General features: G+C 55.9%; 1 protein-coding gene across 13 annotated transcripts in view; it reads left to right on the top strand.

Annotated features, from left to right (window-relative positions):
• TACC2 (transforming acidic coiled-coil containing protein 2) overlaps positions 1–18317 on the top strand; it is a 179725-nt gene that overhangs the window by 103407 nt on the left and 58001 nt on the right. The window contains exon 1 of one of the 13 annotated variants that reach the window (XM_037059602.1): positions 7882–8310. The exons of 10 other annotated variants lie outside the window; for them this stretch is intronic. In XM_037059602.1, the coding sequence (XP_036915497.1) occupies positions 8243–8310 (68 nt within the window). In that variant the 5' untranslated portion in view covers positions 7882–8242. Of the gene's footprint in view, positions 1–7881; positions 8311–18317 lie in introns of those variants that run through there. 2 more of the 13 variants (XM_037059600.1, XM_037059603.1) reach the window with 2 other exon arrangements.

Genomic DNA, 18317 nt, shown 5'->3' with positions numbered 1-18317 from the left:
AGCTCCTGGTTTTTGCCGCTCCACTCGCAAGTAGGGCAGCCCGGTGTCAGGCTCTGTGTCACCGCTGTGTAAGCGTGGACACTAATTACTCCCTACGCACAATGAAGACAGGGCCCAGGGGTTTGGTGCTTCCGAGCGAGTGAGCGAGCGAGCGAGCTAGTTTGCGTTTTCTTCCTGGAAGCCCTTGTGCCCAGAGCAGCCTCTGGGGCCGCCGAGCGGAACCAGCTTCCACTGCAGGTGGGCGAGACCTATGTATCTCAACCTGTTTTTCCAGAAGTCAGCTTCGCACTCCTGTTTTTTGGCAGCTGAGAGATCTCATCTCTGTTTACACCGGAACGTTTTCCTTACAAGGCCTCTTATCCCTCCCACCCTGCAGCCTAAAAGCAGCCAGCTGAGCTCCAGAGGAACTCAACGGGTTAACACGTCAACATCCAAACCAAACCCAACATTTAAGCTCCTTTGACAGGACCGAAACATTTGTATGGTGCTGGTAGAATTTTCTGTTCTTCTTGGAACTACTTCCCCAAGAAGAAAAATAAATAAAAGTGGTTACGTTTTGGGGCCCAAACAGAAGCAATTACCTGGCCCAGGCAAGTCACTGGGTTTTCTCTTCCCAGTTTGGAATGAAATTTGACTTTATTTCAAAGTACGAGCTTGAACTTTGGAGGTTAGAGTTTTATTTGGCCGCATGTCTACCTTGCACCACCCTGTGGGCTTTTTCCCCCTGTGATCTTAAACCTAGTTTATAAAAGTAGCTGCCTGAAGGGGTCTGGGTTATCTAAAGTAAATCGTTACCTGGGAAAGACCACTTAACATGAACCCGCTCCGGAATGAATTATAGCGGGGCAAATGTTTAACTGGAACTTTACCTCGAAAAAAAAATTATGAAGAGGACTCGCTTTATATTTAACAAAGTGTAGACTTCAGTGATAACCATATGTTAATGCTTCGGATGAGCAAAGATTTCTGGCCGAATTTTTCTGCCGTATTTTCAGGGTTGTGTATTCTCCACCTCACATCGGACCCTCCCGGCCCACGCAGAGTCACTTTTCCGTAAATACAGAAAGACTCAAACAGTTTCCTGAAGGGTTTCTCTCATTCTTTGACCTCAGGTCCTCCCTTTGAAGCCCCCCCCCCCCCCCCCCCCCCCCCCCGGGGCGCCCCCCCCCCCCCCCGGCGGGNCTTCCCCAGCTGTGCAGACTCCCATTTCCCAGTGGCATCCACTGGCTTACCAGCGGTTCCCCAGGGCCCATCCCACCGACTCCGTGGGGTCCTGCGTTTTCGGCGAGGTGTGTTGTTTGCAGTTGGTGGCATTGTATGTCTGGCCCAAGGATGGACAGGAGGCAGCTGGCAAGGACTTGGGAAGCCAGGAGGAGTGCCTGGGGTGTTGGGGGGGGACTGGGTCTGCAGGGCGTTGCTTCGTTGGGGAACATCTTCCTCACGCGAACCCTTGCTTCCCCTGCGTGGCCTTGTTGCTGTGAGAACGCGGACGGTGGGCCCCTCCCTGCAGGACGGGGCAACCAGAAATGTGTCCGCTGGGAACTCCCTGGTTTCATGCCTATGCTGATGTCTGGGAAGCCGAGTAGCTGCCGAGACGTCCACTGAAGTAGCCGTGTGAACGTGCGTGTGGTGTCGGCAGATGGATACCATTGCAGGGCTCATCCACCGTGTACACCGTCCACTGGGGAAGGACCATGCGAGAGCGTCTGTTGAGACATCTGTCGCTGAAACGTCCGCTTGCCCAGGGAATGACCTTTATTTACTTATTCTTAATTGGCTGGGCTTTCTGAATCGTAGGACTGACAATTGTTTCCTCTTCAGCTTTGGTGCTGGACACTTACAGCCAGACCTGCAGCTACCCCCGGGGCTCAGGTCAGTGTCTCTGGCCTGGCCCCGCCCACTCCGACTGTCCACCACGGTTCTCCCGCCCTCCTTCTCTGCTGTCCTGAATCGCAAGCGTGCGATTTTTTCTTTTTTCTCCCCCGAAATTACGTAGAGTAATGTTTATTTAAAAATTTATCTCAGGAATATCTCCTAGAATTCCCACCTCAAAAAAGATGAATTCATTTGGTAACGAAAGAAGGTTGTTCATATGGACGAGACCTCTCAGTGTTAATTTGCCTCTCGCACACGCCCTGGGGTTTTCACAGCCCCCCACCCTCCCTTCTCTGTAAACACAGGGTGGGGCGAACGTAGGTTGGAAGTCGTACCTGTGGAAAACAATACGACAGTTAATAAACACTAACGCGAGAATACACTGTGTGCTTCGTGCACTCCCAGCTGCATGGCCGCTCTTGCTCCACCCTGTGGATGGTGAAGGCAGGGAGGGAGACATACGGTAGATCACCCTCTTCAAGGAGCGAGCAAGAGAACCTTCTGGAAAAGATGGGGTTTTAACTGAGCTTGCACTTCAGCTCAAGAAAACCACGGAGACCCCCAGGGAAGAAGCATGTGAGATGTCATGTCGGGGTGAGATGAACCAAACGACTGTGGCCCTGGACAGAGAGGCACCCAGCCACCTCCTGCCTTCTCTCTGTTCCTTCTGAGACTGGGGACTCGCCGGGCCCTTTTTTGTGTCCTCTGAGGGATTTTTGTTTCTATTTTTTTAAATTGATTTTAGAGGGAGAGGGGAAGGGAGAGAAAGAGAGACGTGGCGAGAGAAACATCAATGTGTTGTTTCACTTGTATCGGTGCATTCATTGGGTGTTACTTGTATGTGCCTTGACTGGGGATCGAACCGTGACCTTGGCGTATTGGGAGGATGATACTCTCACCGCCTGATCTACCCAGCCAGGGCCCCTCTGAGGTTGTTTTTTATTTATTTATTTATTTATTTATTTATTTATCTTTTAGAGGGGAAGGGAAGGAGAGAGGAAGAGAAACATCATTGTATGGTTGCTTCTGGTGCATCCCCTGCTGGGAACTAGCCTCTGCTAGGAACTGGCCTGCAACCCAGGCATGTGCCCTGACTGGGAATCGAACCGCGATCATCTGGTTCGCAGGCCCGCGCCCCCTCTGAGGTTTTATGCACACGTGTCTGTCTCTGTCTGTACATAGGGCGCATTGCAGGGCTGGAGAGCGGCTGGAGTGAGACTGACCAGGTGAGGAAGCACCAACACTTCAGTCTGCTGGGGGCTGAGAGAAGGTCCAAGGGTTGGATGAGACCCACCCCTCCTAGAGCTGGGACTGGGTGCCGGGGAGGGGTTGAGAGAGCTGGGGAAGTTGAGGGAAGGGGTGCCTCCTCAGCAGTGAGGTCACAGGTCACATCCTAGCTCGAAGGCAGGATGGAGCAAGAGACAGGATCCAGGCCAGGACACGGAACTGGGACTTTCCCCTGAAGGTGGTGACAATTCTTGGAGCAAGTCTGAGTGACATGAAAGCCATGACTTCAGAAGCCCAGTAGGAGGGTCCCAGAGCTGTGAGACCTAAGCAGGGAAAGTGCCAGCAATGTGCTGTTCCTGCCCCGCAGCCCGGTCCAGCTCCCCGGTGGCTTTGCAGGTCTCAGGCTTGTGTTTACCTGTGGTTGCTGAACTCAAACAGCTCCCAGCTCTTTGAGTCTTAGGAAGGGCGTGAGCTGGCCCCTCACAGGGTTTCCGGGTTCCGGACGCTCTCAGCACAGAGTTGCGGGGCTTTCGGGGCCTCAGATGGAGGAAAAGTTGCAAGAGGGCAGTGACAGCCCCACTCAAGTGCGGAGCCCCTCTCAAGGTTGGATCCCCAAGGCGGCTCCGTGTGGTTCTGTCCACCCTCCCCACACTGTGCACCGGCGTCTCTTGGCCAAGGCCATGGACTGGCAGCAGCAGGGCCCTGCCCAGGTCTGTTCTCCATCTGTGTTTACGTTCTTAGCGCTCTGCAGATGGGTTTTTCTGCCACCTGACCTACTTTCCTCTAGCCTGTGTGCCTGGGCCAATTAGCAGTGCGGGGTCCTTTGGCGGTGTTTGGAAAGCATCGCTGCTATGGCAACTGGAGGCTCCCTGAGGCCAGAGGCAGAGCCAGGGCCGCTCAAGTTTGTTTCTGGGGGGTGGCAGGGGTGCTTCTGAGGGCTCGCCCTTCTCAAGGGGCTCAGTCTCTTGGCCCTCAGTGGGATGTAAGCATCTGCAACACATAGTTTATCTCTTGGTTACGGGGACTTGGCAGGTTTGCTGATCTTTCTGGTATGTGTCAGTAAATAACTTGGGAGTAAACTCAGCTTATTCTGTATTTATCGGCCAGGCACATGGTAAGCGCTTCCACATGTGTTGAATTGCCACGTGTGTTTTAGATATGATGGGTGCGTTCCTCGAGGCACCCCGGTTTCCAGGCTGTCTGGGGGGTGTCAGTAGGTGGGTGGGCAGTGGACTGAGCCTCTGTTGAGGGTGTTGGAATAGGTGCGCTGTGGTCCACAGGTCCCAGAGGGGCTGAGTTTGGGGTCTCACAAGGGCCGTGATCAGAAGCACCAGGCATCACTGGTTGATCTCGAAAGGAAATGACGCCTCTGCCCCTCACCAAGCAAACAGGGCGGAGCCCGGAGATTGGACTGGGAGCGAAGAGGCGGTAAGGAAGGGAGGAGCAGCCGGGCTTGTGAAGGCAGCGCCTCTGGGAAGGAGGGTCTCTGTGAGTGAGTGGGATCTGTCTGGGGTCCCGGCCCTCCAGTTCACGGCCTGGCCTGAGTGGGTGCTTGGTCTGAATCCATGAAGGAAGGAGTGATTGGAACGCTAGCTGCGTGCAGTTTAATAACTTCAAATGGAATCTGTGTTTCGATTGTACAACCCCATGACTTAACCCTTGAGGAATGATTTGAGGTGGAGGGGAAGGAGGGAGGGAGGGGGAGGGGGTGTGCTGTGCAGGGGTGGTCCCTGTGTCCTGAGCTGTTCTTGCGGCTAGTGGGAACCCGGCCGGGTGGGGGCTGGGGGCTGTTCTTCTGCGTTGCCGAGATCCGAATGTAGTAGTTTGTCTGTTCCCTTTTTGTTAGCTGTTTTCCTTGGTCTCATCAGTATATTTTAAGCAGCCTGTCTCGGTCAGCTCGGGCTGCTGTAACAAAAATAACATGGCCTGGGCGGCTCACACAGAAACACTTATTTCCCACAGTTCTGGAGTCTGTGTGTTCCAGCTCAGGCTGCCAGCTCGGCTGGGTGGCTGGGTGTCTGGGGGAGGGCCCTCGTCCCAGCTTGCAGATGGCCACCTTCCCTTCCACTGTGTCCTCATGTGGAAGGGTTGGGAGGGGTATATTATGAGCCTCTTTCTTTTTATAAGGGCATTAATCTCATCATGAGAGGCCCCTTGTGACTTAATCTAACCCTAATTACCTCCCAGAGGCCCCACCTAGAGGTCCCTTTTCGTTGGGGGTTAGGGCTTCCACATAAGAATTTCGCAGGGACACAGACTTTCAATCCATTGTGCTCAGCCCTCTCCCTCCCCTCCCCCACCTTTACCATAGACTCAATGTGAGATAACCACTTGTTTTAAATTATGTGTCAGGGAAGCATCGAAGGTCTCAAGCGAGAGCTTGAGCAGCTCTTCCTCCACCAGGACTTCACGCAACCAAGTGACCTGTGGTTGCAGGTGCCTGGACCGCGGCGCCCACCTCGTGTTTGCTTCTCCCCTGGTTCTCGGGCCTGGTTTTGACGTCCGTGACACGGGTCAGCCTGCCTCGCAACCTACCCCTACACCATTACTTTTGGGCTGGAGGGATTCTGAATAGAAGCACTGCACTTTGGATTGCCCCCTCGTGTCCTGTGTGGTAGATACTTGGGGGAAACGGTTTCTTATAGAGAAGGTGAGGAAATTAGCACCGCCTTGGCGCCGACTAGGGTCCCGGTCATGGGCTTTCCTTCATTCACGTATGACGTTCGTTGCCTTCCCTGCGAGACCGACATGCTCATTAGCTATTTTCATATAAACCTCAGTGGTTCCTGGGGATTTCATTAATTTATTCCAGTGCCCTGCAAAGTAGATACTTACTCTCTCTTGCCAGGAAGCAGAGCCTCAGTACGGTTAAGCAATGGGCCCCGGGCCACACAGCAAATGAGTGAGAAGTCAGGATTTGAACTCCCATCTCATTTCAAAGCCCTCTCTTATCGTAACAGATGCCTCACTGCTAAGGATAAGGGTACTTGGGGGGTTCTGTGCTTTTTGCATGGGGAAAAAAGTGAGCAGATGAGTTCTAGTTGTGGTCCCTCATTTTCTCCCCCACATGTTTTCCTACTAACAAGCCTGGCTGAAGGCCATACCCTTGGTGCCCAGGGAAGGGGCCACTTCCTCAAACAATTAAGTCCAGGTTAGCGCTTACGAAATTTGCAGCTCCACATGGTAACATTTTCTGGACTCCCAACTGTGTGTGGGGCCCGACAGTTGTTTAAGTTGTTTTCCACAGAGAAACACACCCTGTGGGGTGCTGAGGACGCACAAGTTGCAGGACCCCTGCCCACCGGTGACACCCAGCCCTGACAGTGAGTGATGCCTTCCAGAACAGGTCTCCTCGGGCCACCTCCTGACGTTAGTTACCTTCCCCGAGAGACTGAGCTCTTATCACATAAACCTCAGTGTTCCCTGGGGATTTCATGTGGTTGCGTCCTAGGGAACAATTTTGATTTTTCTGGGTTTTTGTTGACACTGATCTTAAATATGAGCAGAGGAGAGTCAGCCCACCATGGAGTTCTGGAACTATCCTGACTTCATGAGCTGTAACCTCAAATGTGCTGGTCCAAGCATCCTTGGCCACAGTTGAGCAAACACTCTGTGTGTTGGAAGAATTTGAAAATGTTTTGAGCATTTTTGTTTACATTACATTGTCTTTTGGCTACAACTTAGATACACTTAGGTTTCCTGTGTTGGGGGGATGTTGGCAGGGATGCTGAGGAGGGTCCCTGTTTGTTAGTCCATGAGTCTGGGTTTGGGGATCGGAGCCGGGCTGTACTGAACAGTGGGCAGGAGAGAACGGTCAGGTTCCCCTGTGTGCCCTGCACCTCCAGAACCTAGAAGGGGAGGAAGCTCCTCTCTGGCCTTTGTGAGAAGGCCTGGGAGCCCAGGACTGGAGGGTTTGGGGGCCATCCAGAAGCTGGGTGTGGAGATCTGGCTAGCTGGAGCATGGAGTCAGTGCTGGGGCGGGGTGACGGAGCTTCATAGCCACCTCTGCAGGCTCAGCCTGTGTTTAGCATCACAGAGAAGGGCCCTTTGATCACACAGCACTGCAAGCTGCCTTTTCCCTGCACACCCTAGTTGGTAGCATTAGGGGCCTGACCGGGCCTTTGGGCTGGCCTAGCCTCTGGCTCTGTGGAGAACTCATCCAGTGGCCCAACGTGGGGTTGCAGACCCTGAAGCTGGCCCTGTGCCTCTTTCTCCCCAGCTGGCCCCAACTCCCCCTCTGCCTCCCCAGTTGTGTGAGCATAGGTATCTTTGGAGGTCCCACTGGGCTCGCTGGCGGGGGGCGGGGGGAGCCAGGCACTCGCCTCCCCCTCGTTCAGGCCTCAGTGCCTCCACAGCCTGGCTACCTGTGGAGGGAGGTGGAGGCTGCGGTGGAGCCGGCAAACAGGTTAACATTTGCTGGGGCCGCCCTGTTTACCTCTCCCCCAGCCACCCTTCATTTCCTTCCTCCAGGAGGGATGAGCCAGCCTGGTGGAGAATGCCCACCAGTGCTCTGCGGTCAGCGGGCGGGCCACCACGCCCCTCTGGGGCCCAGCCTCCTCAGCGCCCCCAGCCTCCCCTGCCCGCAGTACATTTGCATTTCAAAGCCACACAATGCCAGCGGAGGAGGGCGGCTGGGGAAGGCGGTGCAGGTACAGAGGGAGGGTCTTCTCTCTCCCTCCCTCCCTCCCCCTGGCCCCGTTTCCGGAGGAGTCAGCGATGGAGCTTTGTGAAGATGCTGTTGTGGGGGCTGCTGGGGGATGATGACATCACCGTGTCACACACAGGAGCCCTGCCGCTGGGGATTTAAGAGCAGATCTTGTCGGACCCGACCACACAGGCACTCAAGCTGAGACTCGAGCGCCCGGAGCAGAGCCGCGCGCCAGCCACACTCGTGCGCACACTCAGGCACGCGCTGGCCACCCTCGCGTGCACACTTCCGCAGCGATCGCTCCCTGGGCTCCGGATCAGCCTGAACCGCAGCTCCCCGCTGCCGCCGCCGTCACGGATGCCAGCGGCTGCTCTCCTCTGCAGTGCACCAGCCCCGGCCGCCGGCCGGCCCGCCCTGGGCTCCCGGCTGGAGGAAGCACGCCAGGACGCTGGCCCTGCTCGAGGCTAGCCTGCTTGCCAGGGCGCAGCGAGGATGGGAGGGTCGCAGTCCCTGCAGCCAGTCCCAGCCTGCGACCTGAACCTGGAGGCTTCCGAGGCAATGTAAGTGCTCCCCTGGCCTCCTGGAAGCCCCTCTCCCCCAGGAAAGGCTGCCTGGGCTTTGTTAGTGTCTCCTCCCCTAACGCCTGTGCAGCCTGGAGCTGAGCCTGGCCCTAGGATCTCAGCAGCCTTGCGTGGCTTTACCTGCTTCTGGCATTTTGGTGCCTGCTCTGGAACGAGCATCTGGCAGCCCCAGCACACTGCCCCAGGGGCAGAAATGACCCACTGGAATGGTTTTTGTTGTTGAGTGGACCAGTGTGTGGTGGGGGGCTTCTCCTGCCATCAACATCTTAGCTCTGCACCTCCGGCACTGTGGTATTTCCTGCAAGGGAACAGCCAGGCATCAGCTGGGGCCTCTTGGGAAGAATCCTTGAGTGTGGCAGCCGGGCGCCCACAAGACAAACCAGTTTAGGGGCGTCCACTCCCATGGTCGGGCAGGTGGCATGGAGCGTCGCGGTGGACATGCATCGGGTTCGCCTGAGCACCCACACGCTCACTCTGTGGGGAACACTGTCGAGGACAAGGCTGCTTGCTATTCTTAGTAAAGCCAGCCGAATAGTCTTGTCATTGGTCCATTAGTAGAGGCAGGATTTGACTGTGCATCGATCCAGGAATCCGGTCTTTCCTCCCCACCACAGAGCTCATGTGCTTTGAAAGTGGCCTTTCTCCTGGATGGGTGTTGATGAACATTGCCATGTTGGGGTGGTCGTCTCCATTCCCCCACCCAGGCGCGTGTGGAGGATGGGGCTTATTGAGTCGATCTTGCCGATCGGCTGCCGGGCCGTATTTCAGCAGGTCAGGCGTGTCTGCAAAGTGAGCAAGCCTCCATGTTCCCGTCGGACGCCCCCTCCTTTCCCAGAGAGAAAGACATTTCCTCCACGTTCTGGGGGTGGGGGTGGTGAAGCGATTGTTTCATGAGAGCCCTTGTGTGGATTTAAAAGATAGCAGGGGCCGGGCTGTGTGTTGTAGTAGGGACAGGCTGCCATATGGGCTTCCTCCTGCGTCCCCATGCTTGGGCTTCAGTGAGGAGCTCGGCGTGGTGATGTAATGCTGGGCCGAGCCTCATAGGTTTCCAGCGGACCTCACTTAGGAGCAGGTGTGTGCTCGTTTGTCTTCATCCCTGTGGCTCCAGAGAGCATCGCATTACAATGGAGGCAGATCGGGCCGGAGGCCTCCTTTATTTATTTATTTATTTATTTATTTATTTTAGCATCACGAGCCTATCCTCGCCCTGGTTTTTGTCCACGTGGAGTATTGTTAGAGGCACGGAAATACAGACTACCGCAAAGGAGTTGAGCCTGAGCAGAAAAGGACCATTTCACCCTCTTTTTTAAAAAAGTCTCTACGCTGGAAGTCAGTCCGTGGAGCCCGAGCTAGCTATCAGAGCTCAGACCTGTCAAAGGGACTGAGACGTGGAGAAAGTAATGTGACGACGGGCTTGTGAAAATGAGGCTTCTCAGCCCCTGGAAATGGAGCCCACCAGTCGCAGCCTCCCCACCACGCTTTCCCAGTGCGGTTAGTGAATGACCAGTGTTCCGCTGAGGCCTGAGCTTCGGGAGATTCTGTTAGATACACTGCCTTTTTGGATAAAGTCCCCTAAGCTTCTGCCCTGCGGGGAGAGTAAGTAGTGTGTAAATAAAGCCCCCCCCCTCCCCCGTTGATTTGCCACATTGTAGTGGAAGCTGCTTCGAAGCAACTGTGCGTGGTTGGGTTGGCCCTTAGCACAGGCCCGAGGCATCGTCTCTCCCTGGAGCTGCTACTTTGTCTGTAAATACAGCTCTCTACCAGAGCGTGTTTACTCATTCACAACATCCCCCCTTCTCTCCCCTAACGTACTGGGAGAGAGAGGAAATGTTTGGGGCTGGTGCCCTCCCTAGCAACCATTCTCTAAAATTCCATCTCCGCTCTCTGAGAAACCAGGGCTTGCTTTTCTGTGATAGATTGCTCATTTCCAGTCTAGAGGCTTAAAAAAAGTATATTAAGAGATCACTCCTTTTCTGCACAGGCCCGAGGCTTCCATGAGACTGTGTGTTTCCATGCACCTGGAAACGCATGCATGGAGTAGTAAGTACACCAGGCAACGCAGCGCATGGCCTGCGGCCCGGAAGAAGCTTCCACGGTGAGACGGTGCGCCTGGTCTGAGGCACAGTCTGCGACAACCGGAGTCTAGAGGGAATGTTTCTCTTTTCCTCCAGTGGTTCCCTGCAGATGATCGGCTTGAGGAGGGCCCAGGCTTGTGTCTTAGAGAAACCAGAGGACAAAGGCAGATGGAGATGATTCGGCGGTGCTTACAGGATTTTTTCTCCTTTTTTTTTTTAGTTTTAGGATGTTTTCCTTCAGATTTCAGGTTTGGGGTACTTTGGGGACAGCTTTGGTAGCCTGGCTGAGAGCTCCATTCTGTACAGGGTACAGTGGGAAAAGGAGGGAGGAAGATTGGGAGGCCAGCGTCTCCCCTTTGGGGAAGAGCAGCAGGAAGGCTGGGGGTTGGAGGTCGAGGCTGGGGCCTGGAGGTTCAAGCATTGTTTAGCCCCTGGAGAGAGCAGGGTGGTCCACAGTTTCCCCTGGGGGCTGGTTGGAAATGGGGAATCTCCTGCCACACCCTAGACCAGCCGATTTGTAAAGTTGGCCATGTAGTTTATAGGCAAGAAAGTTTGAGAAGCCCTGCGTGAGTTAAGTCTCTCCATCCTGGTCCATGTGCAACCCCCGGCCACCTCTCTAGCTGCCTTTTTACTCTCTGGGAAAGAAGTTCTGGTAGCAACAGTCTCCATTGTCTCCAAATCGAAGAGGGGTAGCTGGGAGAGGAGAATTCCGCTGCAGAAACGCTTCTCAGCAGGGTGGCGGGTGGGGAGCAGGCAGGGGATGCACGGGAAAGAGACAGGAAGTGCTCCTGTGAATGTGGTCCGCATCTATCGATTAGACCCCACTGTTCGCGCCTTCCTTCCGCATCCCCTGTGGCTGTCCCTCGTGGCTCTGCTTTTGCTAAGCAGGCAGCGTTGGGCCCTTTGCCTTTGTGTAGTTGGGGACCCTTGTTCCAGCGGCTCCCTCAGCTGCCCGCAAATTCTCACACCCTGGCCACTGTGGGGCAGCTGAGGGCCATTGTCATCTGAAAGGACCAAGGATGATTCCATGGGCAAGCTTGGCCTGCTTCGACCGTGACTCCACCATGTCTGGGCTCTGCACAGCCAATTACAAACAGGAAAACCCACGGCTGTGGGCCCATGAGGATCGAGGTGGAAGGGCCAGGATGGGTGGAGGGACCCGGTGGGGGGGTGGATGACAGCACAGGCCTGGTGATTGGTAAGGCGGGAGCAGGAGGATCGGACAGTGGTTTTAGGCTCGGACAACTGAGACTGAGGATGTGGATTTGCCAAGACAAGTCGATGAATTGGGGCTGGGGTCTGAGAAGCAGGTGGAGTCCAGGGGGTCCAGTAGGAGCTCCGGTGGGAGCCCCACCCACCTGTGCTCACACTGGAGAAAGTGGAGATTGGGTGCCTCTCTTCCTTGTGTGGCTCCAGGGACTGACTGGGTCCCACCTGCTTCAGGGCTTCTCGGCGGTGTGGTGCCACGTGCGTGAAGACCGAGAAGGCAAAAGCATCACCCTGCTGCAGAAGTGGGGACACTGGGGCCCTGCAAACTGCCAGCATTGAAGTCACCCGGACGCCAGAAAGGGCGGCTGGGGCTCCTGGCGGGAGTCTCTCTTAGGCCTCCTGGGGTCTCTTGCCAAGCCTTCTTTCTGGAGGTGACCTTTGGCGGTCATTCAGCTTAAACGAATGACATTTCATGTCCCCACTCTGAAATTTTGTGTCACTAGTTCCTCCGTTTCTGGAAGCAGATTTCCCTTCGGATATTGTTGTTGGACAAAATTCTTGGTTTCTCCCCTTCCTAAAACTGGACAAGGGGCAAAGGCCTCTATAGAGCGGGCATTGCCCGCGCCCCCGAGGGACCTCCCGGGGGCCGCGTTGGTTCAGGCTGCTGCGACGGGAATGCCACGGCTTTCCTGCTGCTTACACAGCAGACATCGATCTCGCACAGTTCTGGAGGCCGAGGGATCCGAGGTCAGTGTGTCGGCAGTTTCAGCGTCTGGTGAGGGCTCGCTTCCCGGTTTTCAGATGGTCGACTTATGTCCTCAGACGTCAGAGAAGGGGTGGGGGAGAGAAAAGTGAGTCCCTCATGTCTCTTCTCATCAGGGCACTAGTCTCACCATGATCTAACTACCGCAGGGGTTAGGGTTTCAGCGTACAGATTTGGGGGGTGGGGGATGCAAGCATGGAGTTCATAACAGGTGCTTTTTCCTTGGCCATCAGGCCAGGTATGTCCAGCATGGGCCCTGTGGCCAGGTGCCCATATGCACAGGTTCCTGGCCCTTCACTGCCTTCTCTGTGGGACTTGGCTGCAGGTTCTCTCTAAGATGGTCTGGTGGCAAGAACACTCCGAGGCCCTCCAGGTGCCATCAGTTGCCTGGGGGGTCATGCCATCCCGTTCTGCTAGGGCACTGGTGGGCAGGTAGCCAGGACTGGGGTGCTGACTGAGTGACTGTGGACAAGTATTGCATCCAGGTCATTGGATTCTGGGCCAGTCTCTCCCCATTGGCCCTTCTGCTCCTATCCCTGTGTTTCTTTCTACTGCCTAGGGCCTATTTCTGTGGCTGTAGTTTTGGTTGCCTAGGAACCACTGTAGCCCGAAATATGATTGGCTGTTACTGACAGATGGATTGCCTGAGCCAGGGCAGCATACCAGGGTAAGCAAAAAATGTTCAACAACTCCATCCTTTGCCCCTGAGATGAATGATGAGGACTGAGGCATTGTGAACAGTGGTCCCCTGAAAGCCAGCTGTCCATGGACTAATGCTTCTGTCTGGGCTGGAGGGGAGTCGGGGGAGCACTGCGTGGCCAGCAAGAACGGACTGGTCACACCGCCTCCACACGCCCATCCCGCGTCGGGAGCGGTGGTTCATGTGACGCTGGTTCTGTTTGTCTTCATACACTCAGTGTGGCGGCTGTATCTGCGGAGCAGGTGCGTGATTCGTGCATCGCCAACCGCGGAGATGGGGCTGGGCGCTGCCGCGTCACAGCCGAGAGCGGAGCTCTTTCGGCCTCTCAGGGTAGCCTCCAGTGGTTTCCCTCCTAGAAACAGTATAGCCACTGACCCCGTGAACCAGGCACTACTACCCCAGTGTTTGGCTGGAACCTGGGGCCTCTGGTGGCTGAGATCAAGGGGTCGGCAAACTTTCTCTGTAAAGGGCCAGAGAGCCAATATTTCTGACTTTGGAGGTCACGGGGTCTGTGTTGCAACAACCCAACTCTGCCGTGAGCCACGGATAACCAGAAAACTGGTGTCCGGGTGCAACTTCATTCACCAGCACAGGAGGGGGGGTGTCATTGGCTGCGCCCTGGCCACACAGCTGGCTCGTGAGGACCCGTGTCCCCTGCCATCATGACCTCAGGCCTGCTTATCCATCTGTGGTCCTCCAGTGTTTGGCTGAGGCCACCTCCTTTGTTTCTCTGTTCTCTTTCTCCAAGCATCTCATCTGTGCTTGTGGGTTTAATACTGTAACGGATCATGCCCGCACCCGACCCTTTCCTCCAAGCACTGAACTTACGCAGCTGCTTACTTCCTATTCTAGGGTTCCTAAGGGGAGCTCAGGGTGCACGTGTCCAAGATAGAACTGATGGCCTCACTCCCCTCAAAGCAAAATAACATACATGCAAACTAGGTCAGTCCCTGCCTCGGCACACTGCACCTCATCCACCCAACCGCCCCGGTCAGAAACCTGCTGGTCAAATATTCTGCTTTGCCCTCACCTTCTGCCTTCCTAAAAAGCACACTCTGTCCCTGATTCTGCTTCTGTTGCTGTTTAGTCTAAAATCCAACCCCCTGTGGGGGCCTCCAGGCCTGCAGGTCTGGCCCTCATCCCCTGCCTCTTGCCTGCTATTCTCCAGCCACATCGGTCCCTTGTCAGTTTTTTTTTTTATTTTAATTTTTATTTAATTCTTGTTCAAGTACAGTTTTCTGTCTTATATTCCCAGCCCTGCCCCCCCCTCAGGGCTCCCCACCTCCCTCTCCCGTTTCTGCCCCCCACCTTAGTTTTTACCCGTGTGTCCTTTGTACTTGTTCGTGTGAGTCCATCCCCCTTTCCCCCGTGAATCTCTCCCCTCCCCACTCTGGACCCTGTCGGCCTGTTCCGTGTTTGCCTTGTCAGTTCTTTGAACAAACAACGCTCACCTGCCTCAGAGCCTTTGCACGTGCTGTCCACTGTCCGAGAGCATCCTGCCCACGCCGGCCCCTTCTCCAGTGCTGTCGGATAGCAGCTTCTGTGAGGACATGAGGTTCTCTAGTCTGTACCGTCTGCGTGGTAGCCCCCTACCACGTGTACCTCTGGAGCACTCGAAATGTGGGCAGGCCACCCAAGAAACCGAATGTTGGAGTCTACTGAATTTTAGTGAATTTGCCGTACACCGCAGGTGGCGGTTGCATTGGACGAGGCAGCTCTGCACGTTCTTGTCTGAGTTCCTCATGGTGCTCACCACCATTTGTGGGTCTTGGCCCGGTCTCTGTGAACTGCTCTCGTCAGGATGTCAGCCACGTGAGTGCGTTCTGCTTGTTCATGCTTGTGTCCCATCACCCAGCACAGTGTCTGGTGCATAGTGAGTTCTCCGGAAATGACGTGTCGAATGAATGAATGCGTGAACAGGTGAATGAATGTCTAGCAAAAAGAGTCCTGGGCACCTGCAGCAGGCTGAGCCCCACCCAGAGGCCCCGCAGCTGGAGTCTTGGAGGGGCTTGGAGGGCGAGGCTCAGGGGGATCCCTGGCATTAAGTTTCTGTGGGCCTGGCGTGAGGACCTTCCCCACTGCCACAAGGACCCTAGGTTCAGCATTCTGCCTGCCTGTTGTCACCGTGGGGCGTCACCGGATCCTGCTGGGTGCCCCTGATTAAGGAGTGTAACCCTGCCTGTGCTCTCGGGAACATCCCAAGAGAGGAGGCATTGTAGGCTGCAGCAGGGGGCCTGTCCCCTCTCACATGCCCCACAGCCCTCGCCTCCCCCTTGCCTCATCTTTCCTGGATGCTTTGCTCTTCCTAGCTGTCTGCTTTCCCCCAAACCTCTGTGCTCGGCTCCACACCCCTCCCCTGAGTGCCATCCTCTGCCCACATCTTGGCTGGTTTCTCACCCTGCCTGCGTCTCCTTCCACCCCGTGAAGCTGCTCCACGCTGGGTGGCTGAGGCATCTGCAAGTGCTCCAGGCGCTAATGAGGGGGCCAGGTGGGTCACGAGCAGCGAATTACCTTTGTTCCTGCTCGGGCACTGGACAGGTGGCTGTGCAGCGGGGGAGCCCGGTGGTGGCCTTCCCGCAGGTCCCGTACCTGCCAGAGAAGAGCTAGTTTCCCGACTCTGCTGCCTTCATCTTCTCCTCCACTGTCTCCCTGGGAGGAGGCAGCAGCAGCCCCGCCCTGGGCTTAGTTTGCTCCAGGAAGACGGTGGTAGCTCTGTGTCCCCACGGGCTGAAGGCTTGGGCCCCCTGCAGGGCCGTTTTGCCAGCAGCATCCCAGCATCACTGACGCCAAGGTGTCTGGGGTTTCAGAGCCTGACAATTGCCCGGCTGGACACACCAGGGCGGTAGACAGCGCAGAGGGCTTTTTCTCGACAGAAAGGCGTTTTCAATCCCGCAAGCACATCATTCGTCAAATCTCACTCAGGCCTGTCCAGCCAGTCATTATTCAAAGCGAGTCAGGTAGTCATTTTATCTCTTCACTTTAACTTTCCATTTGCTGGGAAGTGTATTTTTAGATGGACCGCATCCTTTGGTAGGCTAAAATCAAAGGCCCCCCCCCCCCCACCGGGCAGTGAAATAGCTTAGGCTGCAAATTCTCTCTCCCCCGAGGACATGTAGTGGGCAGTTCATTTGAGGATAAAATGACCAATAGCTGGTCCTGGGTTCAGAACTTCCCTTGAGTGTTCAAGACTGGGGCTGCCCCTGGTCCTCACTGGGGGAGGACCTCATGGTGACAGTCGCCTCCCTGTTTGTGGCCACCCACCCCAGGGGGCAGGTGCTTCCTGCAGCTTTAATGGGGATCAGACCAGGGTCCCTGTGGAACTTCAGAAGCAGCCTGGCTCCGGAGGCCTTGCCGTCGTGGAGTTGCTGATTGTTCATTGTTCTCCATTAAAGGGACACTCCCGGGGTAGTCTGGAAGTATTTTCCCTCCAGGAAGAAGGCAGGAGAGGCTGGGTCTGCTTTAGGGAGACCATCTGCACATGTGTGGGTCATACGTGGAGTTTGCCAGGCCCTCCTCATTCAGAAGAGGATCCGGTGACTGTTCGTTTTCTTTAGTGCTCAGGGAGGGGGAAGATGACTCTTAGGCATGTTCCTGGTGGGCAGGGCTACTGGGGGGTGAGGGCCCACACTCAACATCAATCTCCAAGGGACTCTGCTCTTGGGGGAGAAGGGAGAGGCAGAATTGCCCCAATTCTGTGTGGGGTGGGGGGGAGGGGCTGTAGGGGTGGGATTACGAGTGTTCCTAATACCAACCCTGTGTCATTGCAGACTGGGTTGTCTCTTCTCTCAAGGGCCTTGTCTGTGGCCCCGGTTAGGTACCTTCTGTCTCCAGCAAGGGGTCGGGGGAACAATTCAAACCAACTTAAAGAAAAGAGGCAATCTATCTCCTATGAGTAACAGGGTTTTTCCAGGGGTACTGGTCGGGATGACTTTAGAAGAAGGGGGCCCCCTGTTTAAGAGAAATCTAGGGGAAGAAAACCCTGAAAAGCCCAAAGCATCAGAACTTGTGGCTTTAATAGAATCATCATCTTTGACTGGAGACAGGTGACTTGTGCCCATGCTTCCTGGTGCTGCCCCTCTCTGACCTCCTGCCACCTCCGATGGGCGGCTGGCCACTGAGGGGGTCCCGTGGGTGGTCTCTGAGATGTCTGCACGGACCCAGAGCCAGCCTGGGGAGGTGAGGGGACCGAGAGGAGAGCCGGTGCTCCTGGCACCACCCGTAGGTGTTTTGGCACCTGGAGCATCTGCAGGTACCAAGGCAGAGCTGGCCGACGCGAGACACGGGGACAGCAAGGAGCAGGAGGTGTTATGCATGACTGGAAGCTTCTGGCAGTGTTGGCCCGGGAGCCCTGTGGTGGCTCATGGTCCTGGGCACTGGACAGAGGTGGGGTTTGTGAGGCAGAGCTCCAGGTAAGAAGGGAGAGGTGTCACCTGGCAGAGGGGTGCCTCCAGGTGCCGTCGGTGACGAGAGGGGCAAGCAGGACTTCTGAAGGAGAGATGTGTTTCTTCTCAACATCCCTTGTGTCCGGATGTTCTAGCAACAGAGGCGGGAGGAGGGCACGAGCCAGTTCTTTGGACACGTCTCTCCCGGGCATAGCTCTTACCATGACTGCCGAGTCCTGTGGCTGCCTCCAGACTCCAAGGCCACTGTGGGATTGACTTTGGGCCCTGTGGTCACCAGGCGCCTGGCCCTGGAGCCAGGACAGGGGTCGGGGGCTGAGCGGGAGCTGCGGCTGGCAGAGCCCTCTGCCCCCTGCATTACTCCCATGCATGCCCTCCCTGCGTGAGCGGGCCCCTGCTCCGTGTTCCTGCCCGTGGGCTCAGGGGACTGTGTTTGGGTGCTTCCTCCTGACGGGAAGCCCTCCTTGTCTTTCCAACTGGTGGAGTCGATCTGTGTGTGTTCTATGTGGACCAGAGAGGCAGGCGGCATTGAGACTGGGGCACAGGATGTCTGATGCACTGGCCCGGCTGCCCCCGAGGTGCAGAGGCGAGAGCGTGCGCTGGTTAGCAGTAACCAGCCCGTCTCTGCGGTGAAGAGCGGTGCACAGGTGACACACCGTAAAAAACACTGGTTGGCACTAGCTCAGTGCAAACCTGCCTTGGGGTTCTGGGCACCTGGCACTTCCACTCACTCTGCACTCAGAGCCACCAGCTTCCCAAGCCTCCGTTATGACATCCGTGAAGTGGGGTGCACACCCCACCCCCTCGCTGCTGCAGGAGGATTCATGTTGCTGGTGTTT

Source organism: Sturnira hondurensis, unplaced genomic scaffold, assembly GCF_014824575.4.
Source record: "Sturnira hondurensis isolate 20B ecotype Veracruz unplaced genomic scaffold, ASM1482457v3 Scaffold0011253, whole genome shotgun sequence".
NCBI lineage: Eukaryota > Metazoa > Chordata > Mammalia > Chiroptera > Phyllostomidae > Sturnira > Sturnira hondurensis.
The sequence above is the reverse complement of the archived record's forward strand: the minus strand, read 5'-3'. Positions and strand labels throughout refer to the sequence as shown.